Raw genomic sequence first — 13,260 nt, forward strand, 5'->3', positions numbered from 1 at the left:
GCATCAATGAGGTGGTCCCTGCCCAGGGCACCTGATGATTGACAAACAGGAGGCAGGCCTAAAGCAGAGCACCTGATGATTGACAAACAGGAGGCAGGCCTAAAGCAGAGCACCTGATGATTGACAAACAGGAGGCAGGCCTAAAGCAGAGCTCCTGATGAATGACAGAGGATAGGCCTAAAGCAGAGCACCTGATGATTGACAGGAGGCAGGCCTAATGCAGAGCACCTGATGATTGACAGGAGGCAGGCCTAATGCAGAGCACCTGATGATTGACAGGAGGCAGGCCTAATGCAGAGCACCTGATGATTGACAGGAGGCAGGCCTAAAGCAGAGCACCTGATGATTGACAGGAGGCAGGCCTAATGCAGAGCACCTGATGATTGACAGGAGGCAGGCCTAATGCAGAGCACCTGATGATTGACAGGAGGCAGGCCTAAAGCAGAGCACCTGATGATTGACAGGAGGCAGGCCTAAAGCAGAGCACCTGATGATTGACAGGAGGCAGGCCTAATGCAGAGCACCTGATGATTGACAGGAGGCAGGCCTAATGCAGAGCACCTGATGATTGACAGGAGGCAGGCCTAAAGCAGAGCACCTGATGATTGACAGGAGGCAGGCCTAATGCAGAGCACCTGATGATTGACAGGAGGCAGGCCTAATGCAGAGCACCTGATGATTGACAGGAGGCAGGCCTAAAGCAGAGCACCTGATGATTGACAGGAGGCAGGCCTAATGCAGAGCACCTGATGAATGACAGGAGGCAGGCCTAAAGCAGAGCTCCTGATGATTGACAGGGGATAGGCCTAATGCTGGATCCCACACAGCACTTCTGGCCAGTGCCCGGAGAGGTCACACTAGCTGACCCTTCACCTCACTCATCACTTCTCCCTTCCTGAGACACTGTATGTGAATTTTCATTCATCTGTCTCAAATAAATGTCTTCTGTTCCACCAACTTTTAGCAATTAAAAGGGCAAGTTAATCTTGGAGCTATTCTTCCTTCAAAGTATAGAATTAAAAGATGATTATAACTACAGGCAAGAAAGCATTTGGATTATGCATCGCTTAGAAATGATAATAAAGATTACCCATATGGCCTCCTGTTCCAGTGCCCTCCGCTGCATCAGCAATCACCTGACTTGGGTGTGGCAGTGATAATGCGGCTCATTTTCAGTTCTGCAGTGTCCTAGGTCAATGGTGTCAGGATGATTTACTGGAAATGGCTGCCTTTTCCCCTTGTAAAAGCTGATGGGTGCTTAGGCAGCATTTGAATACTTTTCCTTTTTCTTTTCAAAAGCATTTTATGTTTTTAAAAATATATTGAAACAGAATTACATTACTTCCCCCTCCCTCCCACCAGTCACTCCCCTATTCCCGCTTTCAAATAGCTAGCTTCTTTATTATTATTATTATTATTATTATTATTATCATTATTAATGTGTATGTGCAAATATATAAATACAACCTGCTGTGTTCGTTTTTGTGGTACAAATATGGTTTCAAAGCTGGCTATGCCATGTATATGGTTTCAAGGCTGACCATGCTGTGTATATGGTTTCAAGGCTGACCATGTTGTGTATATGGTTCAAGGCTGTCCATGCTGCATTAGACCAGGGGTTCATCCCTGGGAGAGGCTGATACTCCTTCTAACAGTCATTGGTTGCCTGTAGTTCTTTGGATGGGAACGCAGGAAATTACCAACTTCCACACTAAATGTCTTCTTCTCCACCAACTTTTAGCAATTAAAAGGGCAAGTTAATCTTGGAGCTGTTAATCTTGAGACTGTCGTTATTCTAGTCTTGTTGATGAACAATTTCTAGGAGAGAGGGTTCCACAGCAGGATGGGGGTGACAATACTATGGTCTTCTGACATCTTTTCACTATGTATATTTTTCTAAAGTGTTTTGGATTCTATCCTTGTCTGTCATGGGAACACCCTCTCTGGTGAGAAGATCTTCAGACTCGTGTCTTAGCTGCGTCTTTACGTCATTTTGCGCCAGGGTTTTCAGGATTTTCGTATAGGTGGCCATCACTTTAAAGGAGTGTCTTGTGGTTAGTGAGTAGGATGCAGAGGTCTGGACCCCTGCATTTCCTCCTGCTGAGGGAAGGAATGGGGACAGGTTATCCCTGCCAGAAGTTAGGTTGGCTGTGTGACCATAGTCTGGCCATTTCGACATGTAATTATTACAGGTTAGTGGGGTGGGATCCTGCCACAAATTGAGAACCCATAGTCCAATTTTGTCTGGCAAATACTTATTAGAATCTTCTCTTTGACACTGTGTCTCAGTTATTTAGTGAGATGCTAGTGCCTCTAGGAGCTTATCGGTGACAGATGGTAACCGAATCATCTAACTATCATTGGTTATTTGGGGTCAGTTTGTTGTACAGACAGCGTTCTTGGTTTTTCCGGCTTGCCCTCGTTGTTGCTGCAGCTGCTGTTCTTACTGTTACTAGCAGAGGCAGTGGATGTTCTCTGTGAGGAAACCTCACTTACATAAGGCACATAAATCATTGCAAGGATGAATGCACTTGCTCCTGAACACGAGTGAGTACTCTGTCTTCCAGCCACGTGCCTGTCTGCATAACCGAACTCTCTGTCCCAAGGAAACTGGCCAAGAAGAGGAAGGAGACGATGGGCAGCACCCGGCAGGAGATGACGGTCATGGTGAACTCCATGGACAAGAGCTACGCCGAGCAGGGCACGAACTGCGACGAAGCTTTCTCCTTCATGGACACGCACAACCTTAATGGCAGATGTAAGTGCCGGCACCCACACCACACCACGGTGTTTCCCTAAAGACCGGGCTCTGGTAGCTCCGTGGGATTAAAACCCCCAATCCTCTTAAGGCATTCTCACACAGAACTGCTTTCTCCGGCCTCTGTGCCTATGTTTAGAGAAGGCGTTTTTCTAAAGATGCTAGGACCTAATTTAGGGAGTTCAGGGATCCATAGGCAATGCCTTTCAGTTCTCTGAGAACAGCAACACAAAGGCTCCCCTCTGACTGAACTTGCACCTGCTTTCCCCTCACCCCTTTGGTTGCTTCCATGCCATTTGTAAAGCAAGCCAGGTGTGGAATTGCACCAGGGAAGTCTGTTGTGAAACAGGTCATTAAATGGCTCTAACAAGTTAATTGTTTGTTTGTTCAGCCGACAGGCTCTGCTTTTATTATAGGGCAATTAGTGGCAATTAATAAATTAAAATGAGCTTCAGTGTGTCTCAAGCTTGGCATCAGGTGGGCTAACCAATGCCTACCTGAGCCCATCTGTGATCCCCATGCAGGTAGTGTTTCTGGAGATCAGCAATTCAATTGTTTATCTGAGGTACAAAGGAACACATTTTTCCATCCCCGATTATGTGGGCTGTAACCAGGGTTAGATCCCCCAGCTGGGCCCAATGCTGTAGTTCATGGCACACACTCGTCAAGTCCAAGAGCAGAGAGCTTCTCAGTGGGAAATCCACTGAGGTGCAGACCACCACTGGTCCCTCCTGTCTGATCAGGATGTCATCATCAGCATGGGGCAGAACAGCCCAGATATGACCAAAGCAATGCAAAGAAAGGCTGGTAGGGCTTGTGACCTCGAGGAGCACAGAGAGGAGATCTAGGGTGTCACTGGTAGCCATGGACAGTGTGCGCTGGCCACCTGACCAAGCCTTTTGCCCAGAGGATGCTGGGCAGTCAACCTTTCTTCTATTGGGATTATGGTACTCAGCTGCGCCTGCTCAGGACCCTTGCACACCTGTTATGCTCACTTAGCTTTCACAGGCTGCTTCTTTTGACTGTAGTGGCCGCCATTGCCCCTCCTTTTCTCCCCCTGTTCATGTGAGCTCCCTGAACACCCAGCCGCCACCGGCACTGCTCTGACATAGTGGGAGGGGAGCACTCATGGGGTCTTAACCCCATCCTCCTCCCTCCTGTGACATGCAGGGGAGGGTGCAGAAATGGGTGTGTCATCATAAGAAACTCTTTCACATCTTTCTGCTTTTCTGCAGCAGAAATGACTCAGTTTTTTTTTTTTCACTAAAAATGATTAATTGCATTTGGAAAAAACCATACATGGAGACATAGCTCCAAACTGAAGTATCCTGCCTTTGATTGTTTGAATCAGATGGTGGTTGGACTTTAAGTACACACAGAGCTAACATTTGTATAGTACTGGCTGTTCTCTAAGCATCAGTATAGAAGGGACCACACAGGATGGAGGGGGCACAGCTCAGGGGGAGAATACTTTTATGTGAAACATATGTGAAACATATAAGAAACCCCCGGAAGACAAAAAGGTATGGGGAGGGAAGAGACTGCTCAGACACACCCTTGCTTCCATTCCACTGTCAGATTCCCAGGAGTACATTTTCTTGAAATGACTCATTTCAAAGACAGAAGCCAAAACTAATAGCTATGGGATATTTGGCCCCCAGGGGGAGCATCTCTGCTGGACAGGAAGTCTAACTGGGCATTTAGTTCTGCTTGGGCCTGTACCTGCAAGACTGCTAAGGAACACAGGTTTGCAGCCTCTCTGACTGACCTACTGCTTAGAATTCTTTGACCCTCCTCTCAGTGAACACATCAGAAGAACTCGTTCCCTCCTGCTCTGTTAACCAGGAAAAGTCTCTTACAGTTTCATTGACGGGGATCCCTAGTAGTAAACATTCTCACAATACTCTGTTCATTCCCTCTCAGTTAAAACTACTAGGGAAACTCCCAAGGAGGGTTTATGAAGATGCTTGGGTTACACACACACACACACACACACACTTGCATGTATACATACCATGCAGATATATATACCTGCAAGTTCTTAGAAAGTTCTAGAAGCTGTGAGGTGAGTCACTTTTTAAAAAGAGATAGTAAGAAAAATAAGGCTTGAGAATTTAAAAGTAAGGCGAAATTCACTTATGGGAGTGGGATGGAACCTGGGCAAATCACTATGGGTGGCGCCTTCCACTTCACAATGGGTGGCGCCTTCCACTTCACTATACCGTAAGAAGGGGAATGTAGAATGTGGGAAGGAGAATGGGCTCAGTCTGAAGCCTTAAAGACAAATGTTCTGCACAAAGGTGGCTTTGCATACTCAGAGACAAATGTATTTTAACACAAAGGTGGGAATAAGCATAGTTACTTTGAATCTGCTTTTCACACGTTTACCAAGCACATAGAAATGGCTACAGGTGATAAAGCAGCCTTGTGCTCTCCTCCTGAGCAGTTTATAAGTGTTTTCTTGGCAACTTACCAAAGCCCTAAGTAAATATGACCCTTCTCAATTTTAGGGAAATGACCAGGTGACTGACAGGCAGCCTGGATTCTGTTCCTCCTCTGTCCCTGCTCTGTGAAGATATGCCCATGAGTAAAGGCACTTCCCTGTACAGCAGGGATTGCTTCTGACAACTAAAACACCTTAACAAGTGATCAAAATAATTACAACCCGAGGAATGGCAAGGATCTATAGCACTGCTGTGGATAGGGAGATGTGATTGTGTGTGCGCACGCGTCTCTGTGGGAACAAAGCATCAAATAAATCACTTAAGTACTTAGGAGAACTGTAGCCATGGGTGATGATGTTGAACGACCTTGAGCAGACATCAGTCCTTACGCTTTAGTAAAGTGAACGTGTCTTATATTATTACCATTTTGGGATATAGAGAGAGTTAACATACTACCTGCAAAGCTGGAAATGCCCATTTTTAATGAAATCAGTTACTCAGAGGGTTTGACATTTCCTCTTAGCAATAAAGACAAAGAGACAGTGTGGTGGTCATGTGCTCTTCAGAGAAATAATAATCCAAAAAAAGTTTTACTATTATTATTATTATTTTATTACAAGACTAAAGGGACAACATGGAAAAATAGTTTCATTTTCAGCATAGCACAAACCAGCTTACTTTTATGAGGCAGGTTTCAGCAACTCAAATTTTCTAAGTCTGAAAAAGGAGAGGATTTTTAGTGCAGCCCCCGAACACTGCCGTTCCCTTTGTTCATCAGGAGCCAGTATTGACTTATTCCCACGTTTGTACCCATAAACTGCAGCTCAGAGCAGAAGCACAGTCACCAAGCCCAAGGCAAAAATGCCAGAAGAACGAACCTCTTGGATTTCCACATTCAATGGGACGGGCCGTTTGTAGGTGTTTTCCATTACAGAATAAGAAGAGTCTTTGTCCTGATCAAATGGGCTTGTCCCCTAAAAAGGATGAGTGACTACCCAGAGACTACTGAGAGTGGTGGCGTTCACCACGTGGTAGACTTCAGTGAATCCCAGAGGCTTCTCCACATGAACGGTCTACCTTTACATGGACCGGCTGCCATGATTCTAGAATGTCCTAGATTCCAAATTCAACCTACCTGCGACCTCTGACCTGCCTTCCTCTCTCCACAGCCGTGTCTTCACCATCATCCTTTACAATGAAAACAAACACGCTGAGCACATCGGTGCCGAATTCCTATTACCCAGGTAACGTGCTCCGCCAACGCGCATCCTCACGCAGCCTTTGGGCTTCTTTGCTTGATGTGAAGCCGAGGCTTCCGGTGGCTTTCCTGGGGAAGTCGGGGGCCGTTCATCAGTCATTTACTGTTCTTTTCTCTTTTTACTCTCTCTGCTCTGCCCTGCTTACGATGTATGACAGACCCATTTGTGCCAACTGCAATCTTAGGTGAGAATGATTCCCTTTCCCAAAGTTTATTTCAGGAGTGCCTGAGAAAAATCAGCCGTCCCCCTAGAGGAGACTGGAGCTTGTACTGTGCATGACGCCATGGTTAGAAGCGGGACATGGGGCAGGGTGGAGCAGAGGCATGGGGCGGGCCATGAGTCGTCCTCTGAGGTCCCCACTGGTAGGAAGGGTTTGCTGCATGTGGGGTAGGGTGGTGCCAGAGGGCTCCAGCGAGCAATCTCAGATCCAGGGCTCTCCCTTTCAGTGTTCGGAATTTAATGTCAGCTCTGATCCCAGGGGGGAGACAAACGACACGTCATCACTCAGCTGTGTACTTCCCAGAGCTGAATCCCGGCCAATGTGACAGTCATAAAAGTGGAAATGGCTGCTCGTTATTTTCACTTATCTCTCTAAGCACTAAAAACGCCAGTTTCAAAAATAGCATTTTCCTAATGATCCCCCACACACATGCCATGCGGTGCAGTGATCACAGCAGGGTCTAGACCCCCTGCCCGTCCACCCAGGGCACCCCCCAGCCACGCTGCCTATCACACAGTGGAATTTTAACGGAACTGATGTTCTGAACGGCGGAATGGCAGGAGGGCGCTTTAGCATCATATACTTTGTTATATGTCAGATGTCACGAGAAATGATCTAAAATGTTAGCCCAACGGGACAAAATGCATTTAAAGTATGAAATATTCCCAGCAGGAGGGGTTACAGAAAAAAAAGTCCCTCTTGTACAGTGTATGAAGGGTGCGGAGGCAGGAATTACCTGACTGTGGTAAGCAGACAAAGCGTGGGCTGCTGTGGTGTTTGAGACGCATATGTAACCCGAGTGTGTCCCGGCTGTGTTCTCTCTCTACCACTAACCTTCCGGGAAAGGAGCCCAACAAACGCGACTTCCAGGTATATAAGCCAGAGCTTCATCCTCAGCCTCAACTTCTCCTTCCTGACTCTCTCTCTTCACAAGGCCTCAGTACCCAGCAACCAAGATTCCCCACTGTGCTTCTCAGTTCTCAAAGTTGTTCCGATTTCCAAGGAGAGAGTAATTTTGGTCTTCATACTGGAGTTTTGGGGGCTTGAGCAAGTTGGTTGCCTAAGGGGAAAAAACTGAGCTAAGGTGGAATATGGAGCAGAGAGCATTCAAAGTTATTCTGAGTCCAGAGCAGCCCCCTTGCAGGCTTGGGCACCAACGAAAAAAGGGGGTACTTGGTTTGAAACCCTTCTCACAGGTGAAGGACACAGGCTCATCGCATGCACACTGACACTGCCATCTCCACACAGAGCCATCTGTGAAGTCACTGGGTGGGTGACGATTGGCGCATGCGGTGGCTTTCACATCCCAGGTTCCCCCGTAGCTCTCATCCTGGAGGAACCGTGGGTAGGGAGGGCTGAGCCACGCATTGTCAGGGGGAAGAAAGCATTCAGATTTCACAGCGGGATGAAGATAAGCTTATTAAACAAATATCATTTCTCCAAAGCCACTGCCGTATTATTAGGAACATTAATGACATCTTTTGAAGTCGATTAGGCTCCCTTTTCTGAGAAAGCATGACTAAAACAGACAATTCAAGTTTCAAAACTACTGTGGAAGAAATAAGACTACCACATGCACAGATCACTATTTTCTGATAAATCTGTGCAGTGGTAAACAGTGGAATACATGATGGGATGTGGAACCCCAAGATCTGGTTATCCCTGGAAACCATAGGAAGAGGAGCTGTGTGTCTACCCTGGCCCTTTGCAGGGAGAGGGTCAGCTACAATTTATAGTGAGATAAGAAGGGCTATTTTCTTGAGAAACAGGGCTCAGTACAAATTATATCTCTACCACGTTAATGTTTCATTTTCACTTGCAAAGACCCAATTCTCATGGCAAATTTAAGTCTATTTTACCGCATTTGCTTGCAAAAATAAATGAATGGGTGGATGGATGGATGGATGGATGGATGGATAGATGGATGGAGACAGACAGTTTATAGACGATAAATGATTGAGCCTCCTCCATCTCAAAATTACAGCATCCATTCCAAGTCAGTATTTTCAACTAATTCATGAATGAATATAGAATCATCTTCAATTCTTAGAAAACCATCACAACTAATATATTCAGAAACCTTCCTCATTCTTTCCTCTAAGACATCATTTTTAATTTTAGAAAATTGTTGATGGGTAACTTTTTAATATAGGGAAGGGATGGCATGGGGCACTGTTTATCAGTAATAAATCACCTCAGTAGTCAGAGAAAACTGATTAATTGCTCATTTTAGTAGAGTCGGGAATTTCTAGCAGGAGGTGACCCAGTTTCCCAACAGCCATGACACACACGTTCTCATGGACACATCTGTGCCAGAGAATAGCTCTCTCTTTCTGGGGGGACATAGTGGTGTGGAGACGGCTGGAAAGGTGTCCCATTCTAGAGAGAGAAGGCCAAGGGTCTTCATGAGATGGAGAGACACAGGCAACATGGCAGCAGCTATGGCTCTAAAAATACCCAGGCCTGGGAGCAGAGCATCACCAAATTCATGGTATATCCACTTGAAAAAGTCCGGGTCCTTTAGGTGGTGTTTCCGCCCAGCCACAATGAAAGGCAAATTAATTGTACTCACTACACAAAGTGTAAAAAACAAAGAGAAGAGAGAGGCACAGAGGGGAAAGTAATTAATGTTCCATTTCTTTTAGTATTTATACAGAGAAGAGCTTTTCTCCCAGAGGAGCTAAGAGCCCTGGATTGAGTACCTCAGTAGGGATCCTGGGTCCCAGCTGATAATTCTTGGCAGTTGCCAACAAGCAGATCTGTTGTGAAATTCCAGGGGGCGGGGGTACTGGTGACCTTTCAGATGGGAACTTAGACCTTGCTAAATGTCAAAGCAAATCCAAATGAAAAGCAAAAAAAAACCAAATCATGAAATCAGCTTCTCACCCTTTTTTTTTTTTTAATTTTGTTTCTTTTTTGTGTCTTTAGCCGCCTTGTAGTGACTGGGGTGCCATTTCCGCACCTGCAACATAGCTCCACCCCTGTGTACCACCCTCCATACCATGCATCCCCAGGGGCTTTGCAATGCATACAGAGCAGGGTTGCAGAGCAGGCCCTAAGTGCCTTAGGACTAAGCATTTAAGTAGAACAACGAGAGAAAAAAATCATTCAGAACAACTATAGCTGAAACCCCTATTTAATATATAATCTGAAATTCCCAAACATTCCCATCCTTTCTCATATATTTTTATTACTTACATGTCAAATTGATTTGAGATCTCCTTTTCAGTGACTGGCACTGTGATTTCATAAAACCCTGCCTGGTTCATGAAATAATGAGAGGAATTCTGCATTTTTAAGGAGTTAACCCATAGAAAGGTTCCTAATCGAATAGCCTCAATTGAACACATCTAACTTAAACAATTTTTTAGGAGATAACACTGCTGCAACTCATTAGTCTAATTTACTAGTTGTGACCCATTAAAATAGAGCCTATTTAGGCTCCTTTGACCAAATTTTTCCATTAGTTGTCTACTACAATTTGATTGGCTTTGCTCAAGAAATTTAAAATACAAATGTATTGCATACAAAGTTATTTCTCGGTTTATGGGGGATGAAAAGCAATTTTTTTTTTTTACTAATTCTAACCTTTTTGTTATTGGGTGCTTAAATGAGAGAGCTCCACCCTAACTCGATGGCAGAGGCAAGGCTCTGCCCCCTGACCACCTCTCCAGAGAGAGAGTTTAACTGGAAGGCTAAAACACAAAGTAGAACTGCCTGTAGTTATCCGCACAGACTGTTGCTTACGTCCTGTCTCCTTTTTCTCCCCCTCTTCTCTCCTGATATGTATCTGCCTTAAGTGCCAATCAATGGTAAGTTCCCCTACCGCCCCTTGGAAAAACTGCGGAGGGAGTGCGGGAGTGTGCGTCTTACTCACAGACCTGACAGAGCCAGTGTGCTGCCCTGTGCTGGCCTGCATGTTGCTGTCCTAGATCGTCCTCTGTGTGATGCGTTGGCCCACAGTGTTTCGTTAAGTTTTCTGATCCCAGAGCATGCAAAGTGACTCATCGAAACATCACTCCCAAACCAGGCTCCCTCTCCCTCTCGTTGTTTTTTTTCTCTCTTCTTTGATTTCCTGAATTAAGTGCCCATCCCACCGCTAGCTATCTATGCCAAACCATTTTGTGCACTTTTCTTTTGCTCACAGAACATTTGTAGAGTTCATTTATTTCATCACGCAAATGAGTTAGGTAACGTTTGGAAGTGTACAAGACCTGGCTTTGCACCAGGTCTTGAGAAAGTTTCAGCTCTTGAAACTTTCGCCAATTTTACCACGGAAAAATGCTAGAAGGAACATTTGTCAGTGAGCTTTGCGGAAGCAATATCTCGTTTGGACTGCTTTGTAAGAGCAAAGACCCCTGCCTCATTTCTAGCATATTGCCAATCCCACCTAAACCTACAAATGTGTAACTTTCGTTTCCTGGCTAAACATCCTGCGGTGGAGGGATGCCAGCAGCCAGCTCATTAGTGCCCTGCGGTCCTGACTCAGCCTGCTGGTTCACCCTTCTTCTCTCCTTTCCTTCCTTTCCAGATGAGACCCACACAATGGCCAGCGACACCAGCAGCCTGGCACAGCCCCATCCTTACAAGAAGCGTGAGACCACCGACGTGCCTTATCAGACTGGGCAGCTTCACCCGGCTATTCGAGTGGCAGATCTCCTCCAACATATCACTCAGATGAAGTGTGCTGAGGGCTATGGCTTCAAGGAGGAATATGAGGTGAGCCGCAGCCAGCGGCTGGCTGCTAGCATTTTAAGGAAGCTGCATGGATCCTTGAGATGCCAGGCAGAGGGCCAGATGGGGGTGAGACTTGGACCAGGTTCATGTGTGCTTAGTGGGAAAGAAAGACCATTTCACATTTTACTTCCTTGTGCAGAAACAAACATTAGCTGCAGGCTATCTTCCTCCTCCTCCTCCTCCTCCTCCTCCTCCTCCTCCTCTTCCTCCTCCTCTTCCTCCTCCTCCTCCTCCTCCTCCTCCTCTTCCTCCTCCTCCTCTTCCTCCTCCTCTTCTTCCTCCTCCTCAACTATTTTCCTGCAACTAAGTATGAAGTTAAGTCCAAGTTCTGTAGCTGTCTCAGGAAGAACTTAAAGCCACTGTAGATCAACTAGCAAAGTGACATAGTAAAAGCAGAGAGTAGTAAGAGGACTGGCTGTTGTCATGGCTGTAACTTCCCTGCAGGTTCAGCATCTGAGAGTGTACACTGCCATTAGGGGTGTACCTGTCAGAGGCTTTTCTGAGACCGTAGTATCCTCCTACCCTATATAAAGTGTAGAGTCTCCCTCCTTCTCAGCCTTAGTTATCAAGCAGATTTTGCTAGAAACCCACTCTAGATCCTAAGGAAATTTTCTGATTTCACAACATTTAACACAAAGTAGCATACAACCCACTAGCATGTATGCAGGTGTGTGGGGAAAGTAGGAAGACTGCATTGATTTTTGTGTTAGTAACACAGAAAAGCAATATGAAATAATTAGTATAGTATAATATAATATAATATAATAATATAATATAATATAACATAATATAATATAAGCTTGTGATCATTGTGGAGAGCATGATTTCCTTGGATAGAAACAGAACTATCTAGAAGTGGATTTCTGAGTCTTGGAATATGTTTTAATCAATCCTTTATCTACAGAATCAGCTCATGTTTTAGAAACATCTCCCGTGGCAGTAGAGTGTTGTTTTGTTTTTAGTTGCATCCCTCTTTGTTGTCTAATAATTGCATTGGTGCTTACACCTGCAAAGTGCTCAGAGGCGGCTCCTCTAGTCCGCCTTTGGTCATCAGCTTTAAGAAAGGTAGGAACCTACGTTACAGAATCTCGGGATCTAGCTGAACACCAGTCAGCACCTTGTGGGAAACGCCACACAGCAGTTTTCATAGACTGGCATCCAAGTCCCAGGCTCCCTGCTTAACATTGTGAAGCGTTTTATGACTTCAGTGATGTTCACCACACTAGCCACACCAGAGTGGCAGAAGGGGATCCAGAAGACGGCACAAAACTTGGTGCCAAATTTTGGAGGAGATAATGAATGTGATTAATGATTTTGTGCTTTTCTTTTTTTTATTTAATTAAGAAAAGTATTTTATACAATATCTTCTGATCATGCTTTTTCTTTTCCCCAACTCCTCCCAGATCATCCCCAGCCCCTGACCCACCCAACTCTGTACCCCTTTCTTTCCTCTCTTTTTTTAAAACACAAGCAAAACCCAAAACAAGAAACGCACATACACAAAATAACCCACAAAACCAAAGATCGAAATATACACGCAAAAGACCAATAAGATTAAAAACCATCCAAGTAAAGCAATATGAGACAAAAATGCCATTGAGTTCGTTATGTGCCAGTCAACTACTACTGGGCACAGGGCCACCCCGTGTGTGGTTAATGTGCCCAGTGAAGACTCCCGTTGGAGAAAACATTTTCCTTTGCAAGCAGGTTTCAGTTAAAGACAGCTTCTTGGTTAGAAGTGGGAGCCCACGTCCACATCCCTCTTGTGGTCCTGGGACCCATAGGTTTGAACCTATGCAGGCCCCGTGTGTGCTGCTACCGTTTCTCTGGGTTCCCGTGTGT

The 13,260-nt window shown here is 45.4% G+C and overlaps 1 protein-coding gene across 1 annotated transcript in view; it reads left to right on the plus strand.

Annotated features, from left to right (window-relative positions):
• Ptprm (protein tyrosine phosphatase receptor type M) overlaps positions 1-13,260 on the plus strand; it is a 525,410-nt gene that overhangs the window by 377,444 nt on the left and 134,706 nt on the right. Inside the window, exons 15-17 of the mRNA XM_052193354.1 lie at positions 2,607-2,758; positions 6,372-6,446; positions 11,213-11,400. Coding sequence (XP_052049314.1) covers positions 2,607-2,758; positions 6,372-6,446; positions 11,213-11,400 — 415 coding nt within the window. The remainder of the gene's footprint in view (positions 1-2,606; positions 2,759-6,371; positions 6,447-11,212; positions 11,401-13,260) is intronic.

The sequence above is a fragment of the Apodemus sylvaticus genome, chromosome 9 (genome assembly GCF_947179515.1).
Source record: "Apodemus sylvaticus chromosome 9, mApoSyl1.1, whole genome shotgun sequence".
In the NCBI taxonomy this organism is placed as follows: Eukaryota; Metazoa; Chordata; class Mammalia; order Rodentia; family Muridae; genus Apodemus; species Apodemus sylvaticus.